Raw genomic sequence first — 26,575 nt, 5'->3', positions numbered from 1 at the left:
TGCCCTGCTTTGCCCATAGGAGCCAAGTCCTAAGGGCCAAGGTCCCTTCAGCCTCCCCTAAAATATTTGAGGGGACCAGGCCTCTCCAAAGTTGATGGGCATTGTAATTCAAAGGGCATGCAAGCACCATGTCATGTGATCACCTGCTCCCCCTATTTTATTCAAGTTGGCACACTTGGGGTGGCCAAGAGGAGTTTCTCAGGCACATAGAGGCCTGCAGAGCTGCATCTGGGCCTGGTTCTGAGGTTCCTTATCCCTAGTATCAAGATTACCGGTAAAAAATTTTAATGGAGTATCATTGAAGCCATTGTTTCTGTATGAATCTATCTTGTTTTTCCTGACTTCTATTTAGCAATTTCAAGCATAATTTATGTATTCAAAGTGTGTACTTGAGAACTCAGGGTTCAGGAAAGTGTCTTTTTAGTTTCCTAAGTATTGCATAATTGAGTGACGTTTTTCTGAATCAGTGTTTCTCAAAATTCTGATGAAAGATTTTCAAGTAAATGTTCCTTTCTCAAAAGCTGCAATATGTGTTTAAACTCTTTGAGAGGAGTGTGACTGAGCTGTTTTCTTGTAAAGCCGTGATCAAGGGCCGTTTTGCACAAGTTTTAATACAGTACAATCAACATAACTTTTTCCAGTGATTTTGGTGGAATGAATTGATCTTACAAATATGCCATAGATGATATCCAATGTTGTTCAAGCAAACATACCCTTCCTCTTTTCTCTCTGAGGCTCCTCATGCCCCCAGATCTACTCTGGTTGGTTCCCCAACCCTTAGGAGCTTGGGAGGCATGGTGAGCTACAGGAGGGGGCGAGTAGAGTTACGGGGAATCTTGTCACACAAGCAGTAGCTCATTCCACTGGCAGATGGGCATTGGATTTCATCCCGTGTTTATAACTAAAAATAGTATTTCTTCCCAAAAAAAACCACTCTAACCATAGGAGTGGTGATGTGCAGCATGGTTATGTATTCAAAGTGTGTACTTGAGAACTCAGGGTTCAGGAAAGTGTCTTTTTAGTTTCCTAAGTATTGCATAATTGAGTGACGTTTTTCTGAATCAGTGTTTCTCAAAATTCTGATGAAAGACTGACCCCCATCACAAAGCATGTGCTGTGAAACTGTCCTGCTCTTTTCAGAGACAGATCTAGCACCAAGCATGTACTTTCTTATCTCTGTCGTGTCTGGAAGGGCTGGTGCTGGAAGGGGAATGCAGGCTTCCTATCCTGCAGAGTGAAAGACATCTAAACCATCCACCCTCCCGGAATCAATGGGCGTGCCTCACTCTGCAGACAATCGCCGCTTTTACTCTCTGCAGCATTTTCATACACAACCAGGCTGGCTCCACATAAAAGCACAGCTACACCGGTTGGTTGAAGAGTCAGCAATCTCACGCAAACCTTTCCGCTTCCCCTCGCCCCACGAACGACGCTCAAATATGTACACATAGAGACACGGCTCGTTTATTGCCATTTTCCAAAGCGCACTAGGGAAAATACGCTGAGGATTCTTATGATTCGGAGCCTGCGCCCCTTTATTTCCCCAGCTGTGTGGGGTATTGACCAGGATCACTCCAGCTTTTTTAGCCACGCCCCTTTCGAATCCAGGAAGGCCCCCAAAGAAAATTCTCCAAGCTCCGCTAATTGCGCTTTGCCCCTTCTAGAACGGATCGCCGTGACATTGCGGGAGTTGTAGTTCCCGCGGCCGCCGCTGCGCATCGCCTCAAAGCGGCCTCCCGCCGATAGGAAGACTACAAGCCCCGTGGTGCTTTGCGCGCGTAGCAGGGCTCGCTCCCTCCGGGTGCGGTCGGCGGCTGGGCCGGAGCGTGTCGCGGGGGCGTCACGTCGGCTGGTCACCCGTGAATAAGAAGGCGAGAGGTGGGGTTGGGGTTGGGGTGGGGCTGCTGCGCCGTGACGCCCGAGCGACCTCCCAGCTCGCCCGCCTGCCTGCCCTCGTCGGCGCTCCCCCTCTCCCCTCCCCGGTGCTTCCTCCGCGGTCCGTTGCCTCCCGGGTCCTCTTGCTGAGAGCAAGCGGGCGCGCGCGGGTGGGGGAAATGGCTGAGACCATCGCGGACACCAGGCGCCTGATCACGAAGCCGCAGAACCTCAACGACGCCTACGGGCCGCCGAGCAATTTCCTCGAGATCGACGTCTCCAACCCTCAGACGGTGGGGGTGGGCAGAGGCCGCTTCACCACCTACGACGTGAGGGTCAAGGTGAGGGATCCCAGCGAGGAGTGGACGGCGGGGGGGGGGTGGTGGTCGGCGGAAAGATGGGGAATTATGGGGGGCGGGCCCTGCTGGAGTCTCGGGCTTATCTGCTATGGGGAGCGAGGGTGGAGGTGCCCTGCCTGTGCAACTTCTAACAGTAAGGCCTCTTCACTCCTTCAAATACGTGCCTTGCCTGGCTGGCTGGGTGGGTGTAGCTTAGAAGTGCCTGAGCCCAACTGAAGGGCTTATTTTTATCCCCCACCCTCACACTCTCTTTCTTTCCCATTCCCCCCCCCCCCACACACAATGGAAGGTTAGGGGCATTTCCTCACTGGAGAGCTCACTGATTCCCTGGCACACCTTCAGAGAAGATGCTGCAGTTCCATATACAGAACCAACATGTCGTTAGCACTCTGATCTGGCAAGCTGAGCTGAGGTTGACAGTGACATCCTGTGCCGTTGAAGGTGGGGGAGGGGTGTGTATGTGTGGGGGGGTAGAGATATTTTAAGCTGTTCATTTTCTTAGTATCTTCTAGTGTTGATTCCTATACGAATGCCGTTAGCACCATATTCATACAGAATGAAAGGTCTGATGCAGAGCCTGCGCATGCCAAGGTTCTTGAATACACATGTAGATCCCAATTTGGCTTCCTTCAGATGCTTGTAATTGGAACTGTGTGTGTGTTTCAGTGTTCCTTATCTCTGCAGTCCAGAAATACAGTGTGCTTCACTTTGGTGCTGTTCCATACTGGCCCCATGTCTCTCATCACACACCAGAGTTATGCTAAGTCTGTGTAGCTGGCTTCCCATACTCATTGTTTGTGTGGCCTCCATGATATGGCTGTACTTTGGTTATTCACAATACTCTTATGGGTACCTACTGATATGTGAGAGCAAAGAAACTGCTGTGAGAAGGGCCTCCAGTGATACATCCTTCAAAAGCTTTAAATTGTGATGCTTCCCTACATAATGTTTAGTAACTGGTAGTAGTCACTGCCTCTGAACAATTATCGTAATTCTTTTGGTCCACTTTTCATTTTACTGTATTTGTACTCTGCCTTTAACTCCAAAAGGAAGCCTACAGCAGCCTTATACATTAAGGAAATACATTGTTCTCTGATTCTCACCCTCATGTGATAATAACATTCTCTGCATTCCTATAACTTAAAGGCTAACCAGGGAATTTATTCTCTGGTGGAATACCTCGAATTCATAGTGTTAACTGTGTCTACATGATAACAAAAAGATAATCTCAAGGCTGTGCAGTTGACAGTTAAGATAGTGCCATCTCATTCTTTGGGGAAGGCTTTAAGGTCCTCTATAACTGCAGTATAGTGGTACCTCAGGTTACAGACTCCGCTAACTCAGAAATAGTACCTCGGGTTAAGAACTTTGCTTCAGGATGAGAACAGAAATCAGGCAGCGGCAGCGGGAGGCCCCATTAGCTGAAGTGGTGCTTCAGGTTAAGAACAGTTTCAGGTTAAGAATGGACCTCCAGAACGAATTAAGTTCTTAACCTGAGGTACCACTGTGGTGGATCAGGGCCCGCCACTTGTCTCTTGTGGGTTTTAGACAACCTGGCAGGAGAAAATAAGGATTTATCTTTGTTTTCTCTTTCCCTCTCCCACTTTTCAGGTAATGGAAGAACTGTCATGCAAGGGTTGAGGAAGTAATAATTTTACGTTACATCTCCTTGAATGTACAGTTCTTGAATTTATTAAGAATGACACTTTGTCTAAAGGTGTTTTCCACCGTCATTTGTTTATCAATTTGTTCTTCCTTTTATGATAAATATTGTAAAAGTAGGTTTGATCTGAAACAAGTAACAAATTCCTTGTTGTTTCTATTTACTCTGGACCAGGTTGTGCATTTCTAGCAAAGCTGAGGGTGATAATGCAAACTAGAGCCATTGGCCAATATGTTTATGGATTGCTGAAAGTAAGTAAGGTCTAGGGTAATAGATGGCCTAATGTTATCTTAACTGGTTGTGTACATAAGTGGGACAGGAGAAAGAATGTATGTGCTTAGGTTGTGTAGGTTAGATAGCTCAAAGAGAGGGAGCCATGGCACATTGCTTCACATTCCAAAGGTCCTGAATTCAATTCCTTCCATTGCCAGTTGAAAAAATCTTGATGTAGTAGGGCTGGGAAGACCTCTTCCTAAGATCTTGAGAGAGCTGCTGCCGCCAGTTAGTTTAGAGGGTACTAGATCATAGACCAGTACAGTAATTAGGAATAAGGTAGCTTAATGAATTGAGGAAGAACTTTTGCTTGAGGATGTGCCAGTGTGGGAAAGTTTTACCGAATACAGTCATGTCTTCCTTTTAATCCGTTAGATTGCTTCTTTGGCACTTGGTTGTCTGTGCAGTCCTGCATGTCACTTGAACTTGTATCCTGTTCCAGCTGAAAGGCTCAATGTTTTTAACTGATCCAGTTGATGAACTATGCTTGCTGATGTAGTGTAGGCTCTTAGATAGCAAGGTATAACCCATGCCTTCAGAAAATGCTGATGTATATGACCTGTGGAGGAACTAGTTGGTGGATATTGCCTACTTTGGGTACTAACTGGCATTCACACTAGTGAATTGTGCCTGGCAGTGCCAACCTCAGTGCACCTCTACAATATGCCCTTCTAGTACTACCCCATCACAAGACTTGTTGATGTTGTGTACCAGTTGCTAGAGCTGCCTTGAAAGCTGCGGAGTGAAGATTTTGAATGAAGATTTTGAATGACCAAATTGTCAGATCAAAATATAAGACTTCACCCCCTTCAGCAGATGGTGATAGCAAAAAGAATTCATTGCTGTTTGTTTATTAATTTGTTTTCATTGCCATGCCATGACTACCGTGGGCGTAGCCCAGGGGGGCAGCAGCCCCCACATCAAGTAAAACAGTAGAAATACTTAACTAACTGACTAATCACGTTGGTTCTGCCCCCCTAACAAAAGTCTTGTTCCCCCCAACCAAGTCCTGCCCCTCCGAACAAAAATCCTGGTTACGTCCATGATGACTACTAAGAACACCCTGGCCCAATAGTGGTTCCTAAAACAGCAAAGTTTTGATTTGTGGGGACCATGAAATGCTTGGAGGACTACAGTTTGCCTTGCAAATGAATTGGTTTCACCTGGACTTAGTTTCAGTGACTTCCTTGCATTTAGCCTGCTTCATTGCATTTAACCAGACTTCATTACGTTTGTATCTTGCCTTTTCTCTTCAAGGTTAAGAGCCTGTTGTGAAGAGGGTTATCCCATTTCATTTTCACAGTCCTATAATGTGGGAGAAATGTGGTATTGCCCAAGGCAAACACTATTTCAGTGTTTCTGAGCCATGAGCCATGTTCAGGTGTGCCTTCAGTACCTCAGCCAGCCCAGTACCTCACCTGCCTATCCTGTCTTCTAGTCAGGTCATTTCCTTATGGTTAGACCAGGGCCAACACCGGCAACTCCCTGCATGCTGAGCAAAGGTGGCCGAGAGACAGAAATTTGGGATGCGGGGGGGGGGGGGGAGAAGGATCTCCTTATTCTGAGGGGAAAGGGCCCAGAGGAAGTGTTGAAGGAAATTAGAAACTGAGATAAAAGGTTGTTGTTATTGTTATTATTATTACTATTAAAAAAAACCACCGGTTCACACACAACACACTAAACACTGGTGAAATGTTCTTAGATGCAGCTTCAAGGAAACTGGAAGTTTTCACTTCAGTTTTAGATTACTCCAGACTGGTTAATCTTAACTATAGCTTGCTGAAACAAGTCAATTTCCTAATCCATGAGTTAAAGGTGGTTTGCTCAAACAGACCATAGGTAAAAGTAACCACAGTTTGGGTCCAGATGAAATGGCAAGATGCATTTCATATAAAACAGAAGTGAAAGCTTCTGAACCTGTGATCATTGCTGGGGGTGGGGTGGTGAACATATATGTGAGGTTTGTCTAAGCCAGGCATGGCCAAACTTGGCCCTCCAGATGTTTTGGGACTACAATTCCCAAATTGTAGTCAAAATTCCCTGACCACTAATCCTGTTAGCTAGGGATGATGGGAGTTGTAGTCCCAAAACATCTGGAGGGCCAAGTTTGGCCATGCCGGTCTAGGCTCATCTTGGCTTTCATCATCATGAATGTTGTGGACCACAACACCCATCATCCCTCAGTGCTGGCCATGCTGACCAGAGCTGATGGGAATTAGAGTTCAATAACATCTGGAGGGCACCATGTTGAAGAAAACTGCTGTAACTATGGCTTAGCATCACATGTGAAGCAGCCAGTGATTGATGATTACAAGCTTTGGTTGATGTGCCTGCCTGCTAAATCTACTCTCCCCAGCTCCTGAGCCACCAGACTAATGGGAAATGAGGTTTTTTTTTATTGCTTTTATGCTGTTGGTGCTGTTACTATGGGAAGATCTTTAAGTGTCTCAGAATCCCAAGGCTAAATCTAATTTGTAGACCACACTTGATTTGAGAGCTTGGAAGGTATAAACAACGTGAATTTGCACGTAACTTGAGTACATTGCTTTCACAAAAGACAAGGACAGATGCATTTCTAAGACTAAACTAAAAGTTACTATTGAGCCTTTCTAATGGAAGCTCCTTTTTTCTTGGCAAGCCTCAGATTAGATACTTAAAAGCTGTTATATATTGCATTTACCACTTAACCTATATTAACTTTTAATATAAAGCACGTAGATTTAATCTTTCATGTTCACATTTTTTTTTAGAAATAAATTGCTGCCTTAAACACTCCACCTAAGAAAAGCTTCATTGAATTGGCTTAATGCTCTAACTAAACACACATCCTGTTTGTACCCTTTTTGGCTTTCCATTATTAACGAATCCAGGCGCTGAAGAAATTGAAGGTGAGGAAGGCATAAAAGTCCACTTTAACAGCACTTTAGGATTTCTTCTTATCTGAAATGGACAAGAACTGTAACTGCAGATTAGTAGTGGGTGGGGTGAGCTTTCAGTTAGAGCGATTCTTTGCACACATCAGTAGCGTTGTTTTGTGGTACTGTGGCGAGTGCATGCTTTCTTATGGTGTTGTACTCCTAAATTAGTGGATTCAAAACGCTTGCTTTCATTGGGTCTAGACTGAAGCATTGTGAGACAAAGGGTGAGATGGCACCTTTTTCCCCATTCCATTGTGTGAAGTGGGGAAGGAGAAGATTTAGAGTGGGGCATCATTCCTGGCACAAAGAGAAACTCTTGAATTGTCTCAGTCCTCTCTGAGACTAGAACTTTTCTGTCTCTCAAAGCCATTTAGGCTTTCCCAATATATTCTTGTCTATTCAGAAGTGCACAGGATTGCAGTCTTCCATTCAAATTTGTGAAAAGGATCGAATCCTGAAAAGGATCTGATCTGCACCACTCACATTTATTTGGTCTCTAGCATATATCCGTGTTTCTCTACTGTTGTATTTCCAGTTCTACTTGGACTTAGAAGATTGCACTGTAGTCAGATAAAAAATGGTTCTACTACATGCTCCTTTTGAGTGAGTAATATTTTGTTTACAGGGAAAACCGTAGAGGTCAGGTATTCCCCATTGGCAGTGACAAGCATGAAATATGAAATGCCACTCTAAACAACAAAGTTGCTCTCAAATCATGAAGCATACAGTTGATTAATTAAAAACTAGAGTAGGAATTGAGTCACTTGCCTACTTTCACTTCTTCCATCAAGCAAAGGTACCCTAGATTGATGCAACAGAAATATCATTGTAATAGAATATTGCTTCAAGTGGTTTATACCACAAAGATTAAACAGCACTAAGAGTCAGATATTTTAACAATGTAGCAACAGATGGTTCATTCTGTCATCACAAGCCTGGCTGGATTGATTTAGATCAAGAAGAGTTAAATTGCAAGAAAAAAGGCCAAAATACACCATTGATTTAAATCAGAGTTTTCCTCTACTTAGATATTTCCTATGTAAAAGTGCATGCAAACTGGTTACTATAATCTTAAACGTTGATTTTAAACTTCAGAGCCTTTATACAACCTTGAAGGCTGCACTGTTTTTCCTACTATTTAGAAAATGATGAATAATTGCTTTATTTCGCATAACTCAGAATCCTGTCATACTGCATTAGAATTGCTTGCATCATTAATATAGAAGAATTAAGCCAATTATCAAGCAAGTTTTAAGGTCACTTAGCTGCTTTGGTGCGTGAAGCTTGTGACTTGCCAGTCCACCAGTATCAATGTCATGTACTTGTATGATGACTGACAAAATTAGTTTTTTCACAATTCATTCCCTTTAAAGAAAAGTAGTTGTTCATAAGAGGATCATAGAGTTTTAAGTTCAGGTTAGTTTTAAAATATTGTAGCTTAAACACTAACAATCAAATCAAATAGTTTTATTTTTTATTTTTGTCAGCATCTTTTGTAAAGCATTCTGATCAAAAATTACAAAGGAGAAAAGTATATGTCTGAATTGGGATTAGAAGGAAAATACCTTGGTGCTGCTGATGAGTTACTGCCTTGGCATGTTATAGAACTACACAATCTTTCTTAGAGTTGCAAGGTGGGATAAAATGTTCATCTCTGAATCGAACAAAAGTGTCTGATATTAGATATGCTGTCCTAGAACCAGGTATTTTCCTTTCAGGTTACTCTTCCAGTTACTGTGTTCTTCCAAACTGGGTGATATGGGTGCATGTTTCTTTCTCTCAGTTGTCCTGAATCAAATGATCTCTTTAAGAACGGAGTATCAGGTTAATTAAATTGTCCTTGGAATGATGCTCCTGCAAATTCTGCTGATTTGAGGGGCCAAGCTGAACAGTTCTAGATCCTCTATATTTCCTTCTGCTTTTTCTTTCCTTCCTTTTCTGCTCTTCAGCAACTTTGAAGAGCCAAACGAAAGTCTTTCTGGAGAGATGCGGGTGGCAACAATATTAAGCAACACTTACTTGAGCATGTGCTTGCTCTGTCTGAAGTATACTTAGTCATGGGATAGAAGTCCCTGATGTATTATTTTTATTTCAATTTGTATGCTCCTTTTCCATTTTAACTAGGCCCAGTGTGGCTCACAACACAAATGCAATCAATACATCATGACACTCAAATATTAGATAATTTCAAAAAGTAATATATTGAATAATTCACTTTGGTGACAGAAAATAATGTAAAGCTATACTTATGTAAATACTAAGGAGGGAATTTGATGTTTTGCTGAGATTATCATTCTGTCGAGCAAGTTGAGCTTGTCAGACAGAATGATCCCTCCCCTCTGCACTGCTCTGGGGAGTCGCTTAACTCCACAGCCAGTCGCAGGGTGGGGTGGAGTGGAGTGGGGAGTTTGCAAGGAGAGGGGAAAGCCCCATTGTGCAAGCAGAAGTCCTTGCACAGCTGACATGACTCATTAGTTGAATCCCACCCTAAGTATTTTCAGTGTTTATACTAAAATTCTCAGGCCTTTTAAGAAGAGACTTCCTGAAAACACTTTAGACCTGTTCTTAAACTGATTATACACTTGGAAGAATGTACAATCAGCTGGTAAATTAACTGAAGCAACTTCATAATGATTTTCTAGATATCAAGAAAAATTGTGACTTTCATGGTTGAGGCCAGACCATTTAGTGTTGCCAGGAATTATTTCTAATCTGTTAATGTAAAAAGACCTTGGTTTTCTCTGAGATAAAGAAAGTACAATTCCATACAGCTGCTAAGTACACGGAACCCTATGACTCTCCTATTTGGCAATGGGGAACCTCTGGTTCATGGGCCACACCCACCTGCCCCACACCTCATGTTAGGTGGCTGAGGCAAAAGGGGGTTTGCAGGCACCACTGATAAGTTATTTGGCAGCCCCTGCAAAGACCTTTGCAAGGTGCTTTGAAGCCCTGACTACCAGCTAATAGTCACCAATTCCTACAGAATCAGTTAATGATTTTTGCTTGGGACCTCCAATCCAGAATCTGTTCTCTAACATGGGTCAATAATTCAATGTGAATAAAAGTTTGAAAACGTGGATCTGTTCTAGACAAATGCTTAAATGACCATTAGACTATGAAGTCTCCTTGACCTGTGTTAGAGGATAATATAACTGGTGGCTTGTTGGGTGGGCTGACAGCTGCTCCTACATGGGTAAGGCCACTTAGCTGATTAAAAATATTCTGTTGGAGATCAGTGGTCCAGAGTCCATCAGCAGGATGCCACACATCACACACCTTCCTTTTCTCAGAATTGTGAGATTTCCTGCAAGCAGGTCTGAATGTCACCCCTGCTGTTAAAAACAGTACACAGCAGGCGTGTTATTACAGAGTTGTTGTGATATGACGTGAGGTGAAGAAAGTCTGCACAGAGAAGCAGTTCAGCCCATTTGTTGACAGCATTAAGTAGAACTGTCCCTGGAGGCTGGAGTCCCCTTCAGAATTGAGCAACTGTAGTGATGGATCTAGCAAAACAGAAGTGCAAAGGGACCATCCCCTTCTTGATGACTCAGCTGTTTGGCAAGCGTGTGCTTGTTGTGAGTCTTGGAAGCCCCTTTTCCTGTCATTGGTTAGTATACCTTGAGTGGTCTTACACCTCTGGTGGTTTTCTCTCTTCCTCCTCCTCCCTCCCCCAGAATTACATAGGGGGCTAGCCTTTGGTCATGGCTGGAGCTAGCAATGCTATTGATGCAAATTGGAGGGCTTATATTGGGAAGGGGATTTCTTAGGAGTAGCTTTGCAGCTTTTAAGTGCTTCTACATCAGCGGTGGGTTGGTTGAGCTACGGTGCCTGGAGCTGAGGGGTGACATTTCAACATCTGCAGGGCCACTAAAGCTTTTGAAGATTTCTCCATATGCAGGTATCATTACGTGTGTCTAGCAGGTCACAGACAGTTTTGCAGACAAAAAAGTTTGCATCTGTTCTGACACTGAAGTCAGTACAGAAGAGGTGTTAAGATTCTCTTCTGATTGGTTTTTATTGGATAAGTGCCAATTACTGACACTCAAGGTTGTGGACAAGATGCTTGTTCTGATTCTTTTGCAACTTTCATGCAGCTTACCCCAGGAGAGACGTCGGGGGAGGAATGTAATAATTTTTGTTTCCCCAGATTGCTTAGCCATGTTTGGTACCATTGGCCCTGGTAGCCCCCTGATCCAACTGGGGTTCTGGGTGGGGAACATTGCTTTGCAGTAGTTCTGCTCATACTTCACCCGCAGATCCAACATTCTGTAAAAGTTCCATTCAGTCTCTCATTCCTTAACTTTCACATTACACTTCTGGTGAAGGATTTCTGAAATGTGTGTTTTGAGTGGATTATCATTGGCATCTTAATGATGTCCAGCTGTTACTCCTTTCCATCTTAATCAAGTATGATGGTAGTCCTTGAATGACCGACCACCTGAGGCCTATGATGGGTTGCATGGAGGAGAAATAAGCAAAAACAATCCATGTATGAAGGAGTTTCTTTTGATGGACAAAAGTGGTTGCACTGTCTTTTGAGAAGAGATTTCACTCCTAAACTGTTGACCTGCATTTTAAAGGGAATGCAGTTTGTGCCTCCTGGATTCTCAGAGGCTATTGCTTGAGAATTTTATTTGCTGCTTCTGTTGTGCCAGCTGCCATGGTGACCTTTTTACTAGAGCAGTAATTTCCAAACTTTTCCCCAAGGACCACTTGAAAAATTGCAGAGGGTCCTAGAGGACCGCTTAATGCTTTTCGGCCTATTGAAGCAACCGTACTGTACTGTGCTAGATGCTGCGTGGTTTTTCATTGTATTTTTACAGATGCACCACAGACAACTTGAACGAAACTCACAGACCACTAATGGTCTACAGACCATAGTTTGGGAACCCCTTGATGCAGTAAGGAAATTTCAGTGATATAGAATGAAGTAGCCCAGTGGGTTGTTGGTTTCCGGATGTATACAAAATTTAATATTTGCAAGAATTCAATTAGCTGTCTGTTAGAGCAGATAGCTTCTCAAAAGCTTTAAAGAACCCATGTTAGATACACCTTCACATATCTTCATCTGATTGCTGACTTGCAGTAAGGAATCTCTTTGCAGATGCAACCTACATAAGAGGCTGGATTGCCCTTGACAGCTGGCAGAACATTCTGTTGGTGCCCCACACTTCATTGAGTTGATCTATCCCTAGTTATCTACTAGGATTTGAGTGTCAGGCCACTCACACTGTGAGTGCTTAAGACTTTTAGCCTCCTAAATGTGCCACTGCTGTTTGATTTCTGGTATTGTTCCTGCTGCAGATTTCTCCCATAGCCTGAATTTTGAAATACGGTATTAGCTGCCATTTACCATTGTTTATCTGCTCTTTGCTTTATGGTGACATTGTGCTGATGGTTGCCATTGTTGGATTTTAAATTGCTTTGATGTACTCCACTCTGGGATCACTTAAGATGATGGGCAGGTAAGAAATAATTCAAATTAAGAAACGTGGGAGAGGGTAGACACAGGGAGGAGAGAAATCTCTTTTTGGTAGACAATTGCAAAGGCATAAATTCAACCTTCCTGTACTTGATGAAACCTTTGAAGCTCTGCTTACACTTGTTTCTTGTAATTTTGCACCATTCTGAACAATTGTGACCTTGACCAACATGATACTGAATGTCTGTCACATTGGGCCCTTGGTTATATCAGGCTTTTAGCCTGCAAGGCTACTATACTCTCTCCAAAAATACGCTGTAGTCCTTGTTAACAATATGTGTGGCCCTCTGGGATTCTGATATGTACAGTGTTCTAGACTGTGGTTAATGTCAAGAATTTAAAATGCCCCTGTGTGAGCCTAATAATAATAATAATAATAATAATAATAATAATAATTTATTATTTATACCCCGCCCATCTGGCTGGGTTTCCCCAGCCACTCTGGGCGGCTTCCAAAAGAATATTAAAATACAATGATACATCAAACATTAAAAGCTTCCCTAAACAGGGCTGCCTTCAGATGTCTTCTAAAAGTCTGGTAGTTGTTGTTCTCTTTGACATCTGGTGGGAGGGCGTTCCACAGGGAGGGCGCCACTACTGAGAAGGCCCTCTGCCTGGTTCCCTGTAACTTGGCTTCTCGTAGTGAGGGAACCGCCAGAAGGCCCTCGGTGCTGGACCTCAGTGTCCGGGTAGAACGATGGAGGTGGAGACGCTCCTTCAGGTATACTGGACCGAGGCCGTTTAGGGCTTTAAAGGTCAGCACCAACACTTTGAATTGTGCTCGGAAACGTACTGGGAGCCAATGTAGGTCTTTCAAGACCGGTGTTATATGGTCTCGGCGGCCGTTCCCAGTCACCAGTCTGGCTGCTGCATTCTGGATTAGTTGTAGTTTCCGGGTCACCTTCAAAGGTAGCCCCACGTAGAGCGCATTGCAGTAGTCCAAGCGGGAGATAACCAGAGCATGCACCACTCTGGCAAGGCAGTCCGCGGGCAGATAGGGTCTCAGCCTACGTACCAGATGGAGCTGGTACACAGCTGCCCTGGACACGGATTTAACCTGTGCCTCCATGGACAGCTGTGAGTCCAAAATGACTCCCAGGCTGCGCACCTGGTCCTTCAGGGGCACGGTTACCCCATTCAGGACAAGGGAATCCCCCACACCTGCCCGCCTCCTGTCCCCCAGAAACAGTACTTCTGTCTTGTCAGGATTCAATCTCAATCTGTTTGCCGCCATCCATCCTCCAACCGCCTCCAGACACTCACACAGGACCGTCACCGCCTTCACTGGTTCTGATTTGAAAGAGAGGTAGAGCTGGGTATCATCCGCATACTGATGAACACCCAGCCCAAACCCCCTGATGATCTCTCCCAGCGGCTGCATGTAGATGTTGAAAAGCATGGGGGAGAGGACAGAACCCTGAGGCACCCCACAAGTGAGAGCCCAGGGGTCTGAACACTCATCCCCCACCACCACTTTCTGAACACGGCCCAGGAGGAAGGAGCGGAACCACTGTATGACAGTGCCCCCAGCTCCCAGCCCCTCAAGACGGTCCAGAAGGATGTTATGGTCGATGGTATCAAACGCCGCTGAGAGATCCAGCAGAACTAGGAAACAGCTCTCACCTTTGTCCCTAGCCCGCCGGAGATCATCAACCAGTGCGACCAAGGCAGTTTCAGTCCCGTGATGAGGCCTGAATCCCGATTGGAAGGGATCCAAATGGTCCGCTTCTTCCAGGCGTGCCTGGAGTTGTTCAGCAACCACTCGCTCAATCACCTTGCCCAAGAATGGAAGATTTGAGACTGGGCGATAGTTGGCCATCGTGGCCGCATCTAAAGATGGTTTTTTAAGAAGCGGTTTAATAACCGACTCTTTCAGCGGGTCTGGGAAGGCTCCCTCACGGAGGGAAGCATTCACCACCCCACGAAGCCCATCGCCCAGCCCTTCCCGGCTAGCTTTTATAAGCCAGGATGGGCAAGGATCCAGGAGACAGGTGGTTGGTTTCACTCGTCCAAGCAGCCTGTCCACATCCTCGGAGGTAACAGATTGGAATTGATCCCACACAATTTGACTAGACAGGACTCTAGCACTCTCCCGCCCCGGCCCTGCTCCCACGGTGGCGTCTACCTCTTCCCGAATCTGAGCGACTTTATCTGCAAAAAACTTTGCAAAATCATTGCAGGAGATCATGTGGCCCGTACTGGGCCCCGATGTGGCAGGTGGTTCCGCTAAATTGCGGACCACCTGCAAAAGTCTCCTGCTGCTGTTTTCTGCAGATGCAATAGAGGCGGCGAAGAAAGCCTTCTTCGCCGTCGCTACCGCCACTTGGTAGGCTCGACACTGAGCTCTAACCTGTGTCCGGTCAGCTTCAGAATGGGTCATCCGCCACCTGCGCTCTAGCCGTCTCAACGATTGTTTCATTGCCCTCAGATCCATGGAAAACCACGGGGCTGTCCGGGCTCCATGCAATCGGAGAGGGCGCTTCGGAGCCAAACAGTCAATAGCCCTGGTTAACTCCGCATTCCAGCGGGCCACCAGGGAATCAGCTGAAAGGCCATCAACATGGGATAAAGCATCCCCTACCACTCTCTGGAAACCATTTGGATCCATTAAGTGGCGGGGGCGGACCATCCGAATTGGTCCCACCTCCCTGCAGAGGGGAAGGGTCGCGGAGAAGTCAAGTTGCACCAGGAAGTGGTCTGACCATGGCACTTCTTTTGTTTCGCTTTTACTTAGTGTCAGAACACCAACATCCATGGAGGTAAACACCAGGTCCAAGGCATGTCCGCGGCTATGGGTTGGGCCAAACTTATTCAGGGACAGCCCCATGGAGGCCATGCTTTCCACGAAGTCCCGAGCGGCCCCTTGTAAGGTTGTGTCGGCATGGATATTAAAATCCCCTAGGACAACCAAACTAGGTGTCTCCAGGAGAACATCCGCCACGACCTGAAGCAGCTCGGGCAGGGAATCCTTGGTGCAGCGGGGAGGTCGGTACACCAAAAGGAATCCTGTACTGCCCCTATTGCCCAACTTCCAGAACATGCACTCAGAGAACTGGGTCTTCCCAATAGGACGCCTGGTGCAAACTAATGACTTCCTAAAAATCACTGCAACCCCCCCTCCCCGCCCACAAGGCCTGGGTTGCTGTGCGTAAGAGAAACCTGGTGGACAAGCAGCGGCAAGAACAGGCCCATCTGCTTCACCCAACCAAGTCTCTGTTACACAAGCCAGGTCAAATCCTCCATCCATGATCAAGTCATGGATGGCAGTGGTCTTATGAATCATTGACCTGGCATTGCACAGCAGCACCTTCAGGCTATGTGGGTATCCCTTGCTGATTCTAGTATCCGTCCGGACAGGACCAGACCCGGAGGCAGGGATAGTCCTCAGACAACGACTAAACCTGCCTCCTCTGTAATGACATGGTCTGGTCTTAGCGTAACTCCTCCTCCTACCCGTGATCACTGAGATCGGTTGTCCCAGCGCATCCCCCTCTGTGGAACATGCCCCAGCCATTTTGATGGCTGGGACCCACTCCCCGGCAGCCCTGACCCTTCCCCTTAAGAACAAAGTAAGACCTTAAAACAATCAAAAACCCCAGAAAACAAAAAACAATACAAATGAAAAACTATAAAAATTACAAATCCATTAAAATCAAACAAATTCCCAACCAAACATCCATCCCACCCCCATCCCCGTCCCCGCATATACAAAAAAGAAAAAGAAAAGGAAAAGGAACATTTTAAAACATCTTAAAAAGAACTCTGCGCCCCTCCGGATCCCCCTGGGCCGCAGCAGCAGTGACAGCAACCGTCCCTGTGAGTCCTTCAGGCCCCGCCCTGGGCAAGATGGTGAGTGGCAGGGAGGAGCAGGGCCCTCAGACACCCACACAGGAGAGTCCTCCTGGGCAGCAGAACGCAGCAGTCCCTGTGAGTCCTTCAGGCCCTGCCCTGGGCCAGGTGGTGAGTGGCAGGAAGGAGCAGGGCCCTCAAACACTCACACAGGAGAGTCCTCCTGGGCAGCAGAACGCAGCAGTCCCTGTGAGTCCTTCAGGCCCTGCCCTGGGCCAGGTGGTGAGTGGCAGGAAGGAGCAGGGCCCTCAGACACCCACACAGGAGAGTCCTCCTGGGCAGCAGAACGCAGCAGTCCCTGTGAGTCCTTCAGGCCCCGCCCTGGGCCAGATGGTGAGTGGCAGAAAGGAGCAGGGCCCTCAGACACCCACACAGGAGAGTCCTCCTGGGCAGTGAACGCAGCAGTCCTTATGAGGCCTCAGGCCCCGCCTGGGCCAGATGGTGAGTGGCAGGAAGGAGCAGGGCCCTCAAACACTCACACAGGAGAGTCCTCCTGGGCAGCAGAACGCAGCAGTCCCTGTGAGTCCTTCAGGCCCTGCCCTGGGCCAGGTGGTGAGTGGCAGGAAGGAGCAGGGCCCTCAGACACCCACACAGGAGAGTCCATTTCTCTTTTAATGACTAATGCTTATTATCACTGTGGCAAATGTCCAAATAACTGCCCAATCCAATTTTTTTTTTAAAAAAATAAATTTTTATTAGATTTTTCCACCATAATAACACAAACCACAAAGCAGATTAATACATAAAAACAGAAAAGGAAAAAGAGAAGAAGAGAGAGAGGAAAAAAAGAAGAAAAACAAGAAAAAAAGGGAGGGGAAAAAGGGGGGAACAATAAACAAATAGACAATAATAACAAACTTAATTCTTCACAAATCCAACTTTTTAAACATCTTGATTGACTTCCTCAAATCCCTCCCTTCTGAGTTTCCTTGTAATTTAAAAGTAACAGCTTTCCAATATCATTATTAAACTAAAACAATTTCCAAATATAGTCATCTTATTCACTTTTCTTGACATTCTGAATCCCATTTATTTAATTATAACTTAATTTGTCCTAGGCCTATTTGTTTCTTTCAAGTAATTTCTAATTTTTTATATTACAATATATGTTCAAATAGTCCTTGAATTTCCTCCAGTCCTCTTGAAGCTCCTCTTCTTTCTGGTCGCGGATTCTTCCAATCAGGTCAGCTAGCTCCGAAAAGTCCATCATCTTCATCTGCCAATCTTCCACTGTTGGTAGTTCTTGTGTTTTCCAATTTTTAGCAAGTAATATTCGAGCGGCCGTTGTGGCATACAAAAATAATTTAACATCTTTCTTGGGCAATTCTACACCTGTTATTCCAAGGAGAAAGGCCTCTGGTTTCTTAATAAATGTATATTTCAACATTTTTTTCAGTTCATTATAAATCTTCTCCCAGACGTCTTTCACCTTGGGACAAGTCCACCACATATGGAAAAAGTACCTTCTTTTTCTTTACATTTCCAACAAAGATTATCACTTTTGTGATAAATCTTTGCTAATTTTACAGGGGTCAAGTACCATCTATACATCATCTTCATAATGTTTTCCTTTAACATCGTACATGCAGTGAACTTAACCCCTTTCCTCCATAACCTCTCCCAGTCCTCCATCATTATATTATGTCCCACATCCCTTGCCCAATCAATCATGACCGATTTAACTTGTTCATCCTTTGTATGCCACTCCAACAACAAACTGTACATTTTAGACATATTCTTACCCAATCCGAAATATTGGCTTGATAGGCGACATGAACACCCTCCAAGGGTTGCATCCATATAAATAAAAAATGTACAAATTTGTTGAATAGCTGACAGAATCGGTACCCAGTGGTTTACAGAAGCTCTGCAAGTTGCCCTCTAGTACGGATGTTTTGGATTTGCTCTGAAGTACTGCTGTGGACAGTTTGAACTTCCTTTTTGTAATGCCTCTAGCAGCCTTTCTCAACCTTGGGTCCCCAGATGTTGTTGAACTACAACTCCCATCACCCCTAGCTAGCAAGGCCAGAGCTCAGGGATGATTGGAGTTGTAGTCCAACAACATCTGGGGACCCAAGGTTGAGAAACCCTGGCAGCACTAATTCTGAGAATTCTACCAATTCTCTTACAAACGTCTCTTCTATCCCCGTAATCATGGGTTTGGCAACACACATTTGGCAAAGTGATTCAAGGTTATTTTTCTATCATAAGTATCTGGTAGCGTTGCTGATCAGTCAGTGGAAATATCACCCTTTCGCTTCTAATAATTCAGAATGGCATCTTGTATCAAAGCCCAATCTATGAGTACTTGATCTTTCTAGTGCTGTGTTTGTGTAGGCTACAATCAGTTAGCACTTATTCTAGTTATCTTTTAGAAAGAGGGCCTTTATTAGAACCTCCCTTCGGTTTCGTATCTCAGAACCTATTAAAGGACTTCTTGTTGCTGTACATTATTTTGACTTTCCCACTTGCATGCATCTTGTGGTATGTCATGCAAGATGGAAAAAACTCAGGTTTGGGAGGAACTGATTACTATACCTTCTATTTTTAAAATGGAACTACTATTGATGGTGTGTTAAGGGTTGTTGACTCATGAAGAGAGTAGCATAAGAGAACTCTCGACTCATCTAGATAATTTCACTCCGTCCTCCAGTGCTCGCCATGCACTTAAAAGGAAGGTCAGTTTTGAATCTGGTTTTATATATTGTAACATCTTTGCATAGTATTTGAAAAAGGAATCTTGCCACTTAAACATGTTGGGAAGTGATGATCCTGGTCAGTGGTGGTGGTATTTTTCCAACATGCATAACTGATACAAGTAAAGGTGTATAAATGAAGATCAGGGTGGGGGGGCGGACTGGGTTTTCTGGATGGAAATTCTCCTTGGGGGGCGAGTATGTGATGGCCCACACAGAAGCACTTTTTTTATTTATTTGTTGAAAGATATCGCCCCACCTGTTAGTCAAGATGGATGAGTGGCTTACAAAAATGCTTTGGCTTCCTCTTAAATTTAAACCTTTTTAACAACAATCACCTCTCTTTAGCAGACTTAAGGTTCACCAGGTATCCAAATAATGTTAACCAGATAGAATCTGCCAGCAGGAGGCAGTAGAAGAGCATTGCAACTTCTCCTAAACTCCTTCATAATGTGTAGGTGGCACATGCAAGCGAGTCTCAGATATGCTTGTTTTCCACCATACACTTCTGCCTGATAGCTAATTATAGAAAGTTTATTGGAGCACCTGGTTTCTTTTAGAAGCACCCACACCTCCCATTTGGCAACTGAGTTGTAGGAAGGCTAGCTACTATGAAGGTGGCATCAAAATTGGTGTAAGTTACACGATGGCTTTGTCCAGAGACTCTTCAGGGAGTCTTTTCTTGCAGGTGTGTTATAGATTTACAGTGGTACCTCGGGTTACATACACTTCAGGTTACAGACTCCGCTAACCCAGAAATAGTACCTCGGGTTAAGAACTTTGCTTCAGGATGAGAACAGAAATCGTGCTCCGGCGGCGTGGCGGCAGGAAGAGGCCCCATTAGCTAAAGTGGTGCTTCAGGTTAAGAACAGTTTCAGGTTAAGAACGGACCTCCGGAACGAATTAAGTACTTAACCCGAGGTACCACTGTATGGGTTTACCTTGAGGCTGTTTAGGACATGAAACCTTCTAGTCTATTTTTCAGCGTGCAAATGCAAATCTCCTGCAAAGAATGTTGGTAAAAATGCGAGGAAGGTTGGTGTTTAATCTCAGTGTTTCAGAAAGCAGCTGATGAGGTGGTTACAAATGAATTTGCCCCTGATGTGAATCCTGAACCAGATACTTAACACATGGCATTGACTCTTAAGTGCCAGTATGTCAAGTGAGCCAGTGTAGCGGTTAGTTCTGGGCTGGAGCTAGAGACACCCAGGATCTAATTCCTACTCAGCCATGGAGCTGGTTATGAAGGTAAAGCAGGGCATCACGGGGAACCTATGGCTCTTGAGGAGATGACCATTTCCAATTCCCACCAGCCCCAGCAAGCATCACCAGTGGCAAAGGAGGATGGAAATGGTGGTTAAACAGCACCTGAAAGGCCACAGGTTCCCCATCCCTTAATTCTAAATCATCTTGAGCTCTCTGGAAGAAGGGGGGGGGGGATATAAACTTTGGAACTAAATGTCAATATAAATAGGTGTTTGTTTAATAAAAAAAACCCCTGAGTTGCAACAAAATAGGTTTGGGAGGTCAGCGCCTAAACTGCACCATTGATCCTACATTATAGTGTTGTGAAAGCATACAATTCATCAGACTGGGACCTTTGTGTTCCCTTTCATTACTTGAGATGGATCCAAGCGTAATCCAGCCTTGCTGACACATATAAAGTTACACCTTCTCTGTCTTTGAGGCTCTGATGTAGTTTTAGCAGTTGCTCTGCTGGAATGAATTGCTGCTACCTCAGAGCAAATTATCGACTTTCAAGGTTGGAGCAGTGCAGCCCTTATCACTTATGCATATCTCATTGGAATAGATCAGTAGTCTTCAGACCTGGGAGCCGCCTTTAACCCAAACATGTATTGAAGCCATTTCTTAATTCTCACCACCGCCACCATATTTGTATGAAGTTAGCACTGCTATTGCAACCATATAGAAGGTCCCAACCCACCAGTTGAATATCAGTGATGTAGAATATCACATTTGCCGTCTTGAAGATATCCTGCAAGAATCATGAATAGCTTTTTTAGCTGCTCAGTTCTATATTTCAAGTCATTTCTCCCTCTCACATACTCAATACAGTGGTACCTCGGGTTACAGACGCTTCAGGTTACAGACTCCGCTAACCCAGAAATAGTACCTCGGATTTAGAACTTTGCTTCAGGATGAGAACAGAAATCGCGCTGCGGCGGCAGTGGGAGGCCCCATTAGTTAAAGTGGTACCTCAGGTTAAGAACAGTTTCAGGTTAAGAACGGATCTCCAGAACGAATTTAAGTTCTTAACCCGAGGTACCACTGTACTCGGTTTTAAGGTGATTGCAAAAAAAAGCAAAGAAAAAAAAGAAAAAAGCACAGTGGTTAGGATGAATCCGGGATAAATTCACTGCTGCAGACTATGTACTAGAAGCATGTAACTGAAGCGTTAACCAGTGTGGCAGAAAGTCTCACGCTCCTTTGCAGTTCTCTAAGCAGCTGTCTTGAGGTACCTTATATCTTAACAGGAAACGATTTGGCAAGAGTGAAACAGCTAAATGTGTTGGGAGTCTAAATCATGATTGTGTCAGAAGTTCAAAGGAAGAAAAATGGAGGGGTACCTATATTGGGCCAGCTCATTTTACCTAACACTGTACTTCTAAGCCTTATATATTGCTTGGAGATTAACTTTTATAGGCTCCTGTACCAAGAAATAAGAATTTCCGAGGCACTCCTTTCACTGCTTTATCTTAACTTACTGAATAAAAGAGCAGTTAACAAGAAGGATTAAGTAACTTGAGCAAATGGAATGTTAAAGGTGAAAATCTCACCTGCAGAAAACACTAAAACTCTACAGGCCTTACACACTTACAATGACTTAATTTGGAACTCTGCTAAGAAGCCAAAAGGTGAAATCAGAGAGCAATAATCCACTGTTTTTATTCTGGGAATCTTTACTCCTGAGCTCTCGGGAAACTGTATAGTGGTGTTCCCTGCCTGGGACAAAAATGCCTTTACAAAAGCCAGCGTCTTTCAATGCAAGCATGACTTTTTAGCATAAAGGAACTCGTTAAGAGAAAAAATATACCTTAAGACATTAATACAATGAACAGTGTTGTGCTTACCTGGGAAAATGCAAGTGCCTTCCTAATTCCGCTTGGGTTGGGTTTCACACCATGTACATACAGATGTTGCTGTACATGATGGAGCACAGTGGGAGGATTTCAGCGTCACACTAAGGTGATCGTTTAGTCAGGGCAAGCATTTTGGATTGCCGTACTGAGCAGTCTCCCTTCTCCCCCCCCCCCACTCTTCCAAGGTTTCTCCTGACCTCCTGAGCCAGTTTTGGGGTGGGGGTGGGGGGAATAGAAGGTTTAATACCAAGAGCACATGGGTTGTATTCAACATAGTGCTAAGGCAAGCGTTCTCCTTGCATAATGGGATGTTCTCTCCTCTTCGCCCTGGGTTCCCCCACCCCACCCCTCCACAGCAGATTTGGGGATGGTGCGGGGGTCAGGAAGGGGAAGTCCTGTTGCCCTAGTGGTCATCCTTGCAAACGTGTGCAACTATGCCATGACCCATACAACAGGGACTCTTAATGAATTTCAGTGGTTGCTAATCTACCACTGAACCAGATTCAAGGTTGCGTTGTGGACATGTTTGGACTAGTTCTGTTTAGATTTCTTTTTAATTTTTAGGGTACAACTTTTGTTAAATAATGCCCAAATGGCTTGGGGCCCAGTTTACTTCAGGAACACCTCTCTTCTAACATCTAGCCCATGAAATGAGATCTGCTGGGGGCGGAGAGCCCAGCCTAAAGGGAAAATGAGGGATCAGTTGTCCACCTGAAGGTTTTCTTAACAATATCTCCCTGGCTGGAGGGTAGGCTGGTGCCAACATCATACACGTTTTGGTGCTGCCTGAAGACCTGTTTTCTCAGATTGGCTTTTAAAAACAGTAACAGATGCCTGTGTACTGCAAAGCTTTTGCTATTGTGTTATGTATGCATTTGTTGTAACTTGTTTTAGGGCTTTCCAACCAAGTACAGGATGTAAGTTTTAAATAATAATAATAAAGTGTAGGAAAAGGCAGATTGACAGTGTTGCTCTGTACATCAAAGAGGACATCAGTCTAGAATCCAACAAGCTATAAATTCTGGATTCGGGCCCAGTTTGGAGCAAGCTTCCTTAGTCATGCTGGATGACCTAACCAAGAAGTGGACAGAGGGAATGATGGGTGCTTCAAGAGTGAAGTCTACAGGCTCCCTGAAATGAAACTTTGTGCAGAAAAGTGTTCAGAATATGTTCTAGAGTGAGGCTGTGATTAATTGCTAGTATGAACTTTTTAATGGTTAGGATAGGCAGTGGTACAATGCCAGCATCAGCCTGGAGATAAGTACTTATCATCCAGAAGGGGTAGGACAGAGGCTTACCTTTTGTGGACAACAATTAGAGCTAAAATAGTAAAATCTCTATACTTGGCCCTCACAGCGATGTTAAGTTTGGCACTTGGGTGTGTATCGTATGAGCAATACATCCTGAATGCAGTGTTAGGAAGGTAGGCAGTCTCAATATAATCAAGCCTGGGTACTCTATTGTTGATGAACAGTGATGGGACATTTCCCCCCCCCCTTCCTTTTCTTTAGACAAACCTTCCTATTTTCAAATTGAAGGAGTCTTGTGTCAGGCGAAGATACAGTGACTTTGAATGGCTTCGAAGTGAACTAGAAAGAGAGAGTAAGGTAAGGCAAAACATTTTCTTGGATACAAAGGTGTTGTGGCACTGAAAAGGGTTACACTGGGCTGTTAAGTAATGTGGTGTCAGTGGTGGTAGTAAGGATTGCCAACTCAGTTCTGGAATTTACTGTGACCCGAGCACAGGCCATTCTGAATCCTTGCAGCTGTGTTTAAGCTTGGCACTTCTGTGCATCCCATATTAAATCAGCCATCCATCTTGAGTGCCATGTCTAAGGGAAAGGTACAGCCCATGTACTCCTAAAACAAATTTTCTAGGCACTGTATTAAAAGCTAGATGCTCTCTACATTAAATAAGCAGTCTGTTTTTCTGTGTGTTAGTAATTTAGATCACAACTGTCTTTCAGGTTGTAGTGCCTCCCTTGCCTGGAAAAGCTTTTTTCCGCCAATTGCCTTTTAGAGGAGACGATGGGATATTTGATGACTCTTTTATAGAGGAAAGGAAGCAAGGGCTTGAACAATTCATAAACAAGTAAGTGCACTATTCTATTTCTTGAGTTGAGTAGAAATGTCAGTTGTGTAAAGGCAGCCACATTATACAAGCTTACATCTGTCACTGGTTCCGGTGGGTTTAGCAGTGCAGTTGCTCTCATACCACGCAAAGCTCAGTTCACCTTTTTAAATGCTCCTGAACTACTTTCAGGGTTGAACTAGCATCTAAGCGCTATCAGCATCCAAGCTGAACAGTGTACAAATGCTTTAACATTTGCTGCAATGATTGAAGTATTTGTCGTGACCTGGGTTTTGTTTCAGTTTTGCTTAATTTATGCAAATTGCTAAAATTACAGCATGTAAAGATAGAATCATACAAATAAGGCTGGGGGGAGGTGGGGAGGGGCTGCAATTCATCAGCTGGAACAGTTAGGTTACAATCTGACTACGCAGCCTGAGAAGCTGATGCTCGTAATGTGGCAGAATGGTTTTTACACATAGCCTTGGCTAGGGTGGCCATCTCTTCAGATTTGCTTACTGGAACAGTTAAGCCTTGGCTTCCGTATTAGGTCAGAGGGGACAGTGACTGGAGTTGCATGGTAGTTTTGCCTCCTTGGCAGTTGCCTATAGGCTATATAACAGGTAGTTGGGAATGCATGTTTCACTTGCTTCTCCATCCTGCTTTCTGAAACTTGCTTATTTTAAGGCATCTGGATATGAACTGTTTAATTTTGCTGGAAGATGGCTGGGCCTACTTCCCAGTTCTCCTTTGATTTATTAGAGGGAGGATGACCAGGATTGGTTCCATAGTTCCCCATCCCATTTTGCTTCTTGGAACCAATCCTGGTCATCCTCCCTCTAATAAATCAAAGGAGAAGATAAATGTTATCAAATCAAACACACATTTCTGAAAGTCCAGATCATTTGGTAATAACTTATTTGGACATGATGGTCACCTTTAATTGTGCATGGAGTTTATTTGCATATAAAATAGGAATATGAGAATGCTTCTCATTGTCATTTTAGTACTTGTCCCAATAGCTTCATAATTGCAGTTCAATGGCATGAAATTTGTGCTTAGGACATTGGATTAGACAGTGGCTACAGTCACACGGCTGTTGATTGTTTTCCTGACGTTTCCCTAACTGTTAATTTCCACATTATATTTGAGCTTTCACAGAATGTCAAAGCCACTTCCAGAAATACAGTGAAATATTGCTGAGGTTTTCATGTTATTTGCAAACAGATTGCTTCCGGGGGGGGGGGGGGGACTTGTTTGCAAATGACACAGGAATTGGCACTAAACTTGACATACCTTTTTGGATGTGGCTTTTATCTTGTGGAAAGCTCCAATATAACATGGAAATTAGAAGGAGAATGTTGGGGAAATGAAATAAACTGCTGTGGGAATGCGTCCTGTCTCTAGTGAAGTGAATTTAGGTAGCAGGACTTGGGAAGGGTTGTCTGACTTGACAATACTGCAGGCTGAGTTGCACGCGGCTGAATGGGAGGTGGAGGAGATGTGAAAGAAAAAGATTAGTTGCACAGTTGAATACAGCCCCAGATTTTTGGATACCTTCTAAGACTGTCTTTAACTTGGCAGCTGTTTCTTGGGAAAGTAGGTTTGCTGCTGAGTCTTTGCATATAGGATGTGCTCAAAATTTCAAATGGCTAATAATGTCATTTGCTCTATTCTCCTTGAGGGTGGGGGAGGGTACGTTAGAGTCCTACCACAGACCTGCCCCCCTTAACCTTTGTCTGGAATAATGTCTTGTTTGCAGTATGATCTCTCTGAAAGCAGTCATGCTGATAGGATGCTAATTCTGGTAACTGGTGGGTGGGTGGTAGCCCATTAGCCGTTGGTGGAGTTGTTTAAATGCCACTCAAGATAGGGGAGAGTTTGATTTTTGTTGTTGTGGGGTATTTAAAAGCAAGTCTAAATTGGAACTCTTCCTGAAAGTTCGGGGTGGGAGAGTGATTTTTAAAACTGGAAGTCTAATTTTTTTTATTCTCAAATTCTAGAGTTGCAGGCCACCCCTTGGCGCAGAACGAACGCTGTCTTCATATGTTCTTGCAGGATGAAGTAATAGACAAAACCTACACGCCCTCCAAAATAAGACATGCTTGAATGCTGCACAACACTTTAACTGGCATAAATGTTAGTGGTGACATACTTCGTCTAAGATATGTAGTTTAAGGTTTTTAGCATGCTGCAAACAAACTGGCACCAGAAGCCTTCCATATACTAACAGCACTGCGTGTTCTTTGCATTGATCTTTATGGCATTAAAGAACTCTAGGTAAA

At 44.4% G+C, this 26,575-nt stretch overlaps 1 protein-coding gene across 1 annotated transcript; it reads left to right on the top strand.

Moving 5' to 3' along the window:
* Positions 1 to 1,841: 1,841 nt before the first annotated feature.
* On the top strand, positions 1,842 to 26,575 carry SNX3 (sorting nexin 3). Its single transcript, XM_081186679.1, has 4 exons — positions 1,842 to 2,216; positions 23,731 to 23,826; positions 24,187 to 24,311; positions 26,294 to 26,575. Exons 1-4 carry the CDS (start codon positions 2,055 to 2,057, stop codon positions 26,397 to 26,399), a joined length of 489 nt encoding a protein of 162 aa, XP_081042805.1. The 5' UTR covers positions 1,842 to 2,054; the 3' UTR covers positions 26,400 to 26,575.

Source organism: Podarcis bocagei (assembly GCF_964188305.1).
Source record: "Podarcis bocagei genome assembly, chromosome: 3".
In the NCBI taxonomy this organism is placed as follows: Eukaryota; Metazoa; Chordata; class Lepidosauria; order Squamata; family Lacertidae; genus Podarcis; species Podarcis bocagei.
The sequence above is the reverse complement of the archived record's forward strand: the minus strand, read 5'-3'. Positions and strand labels throughout refer to the sequence as shown.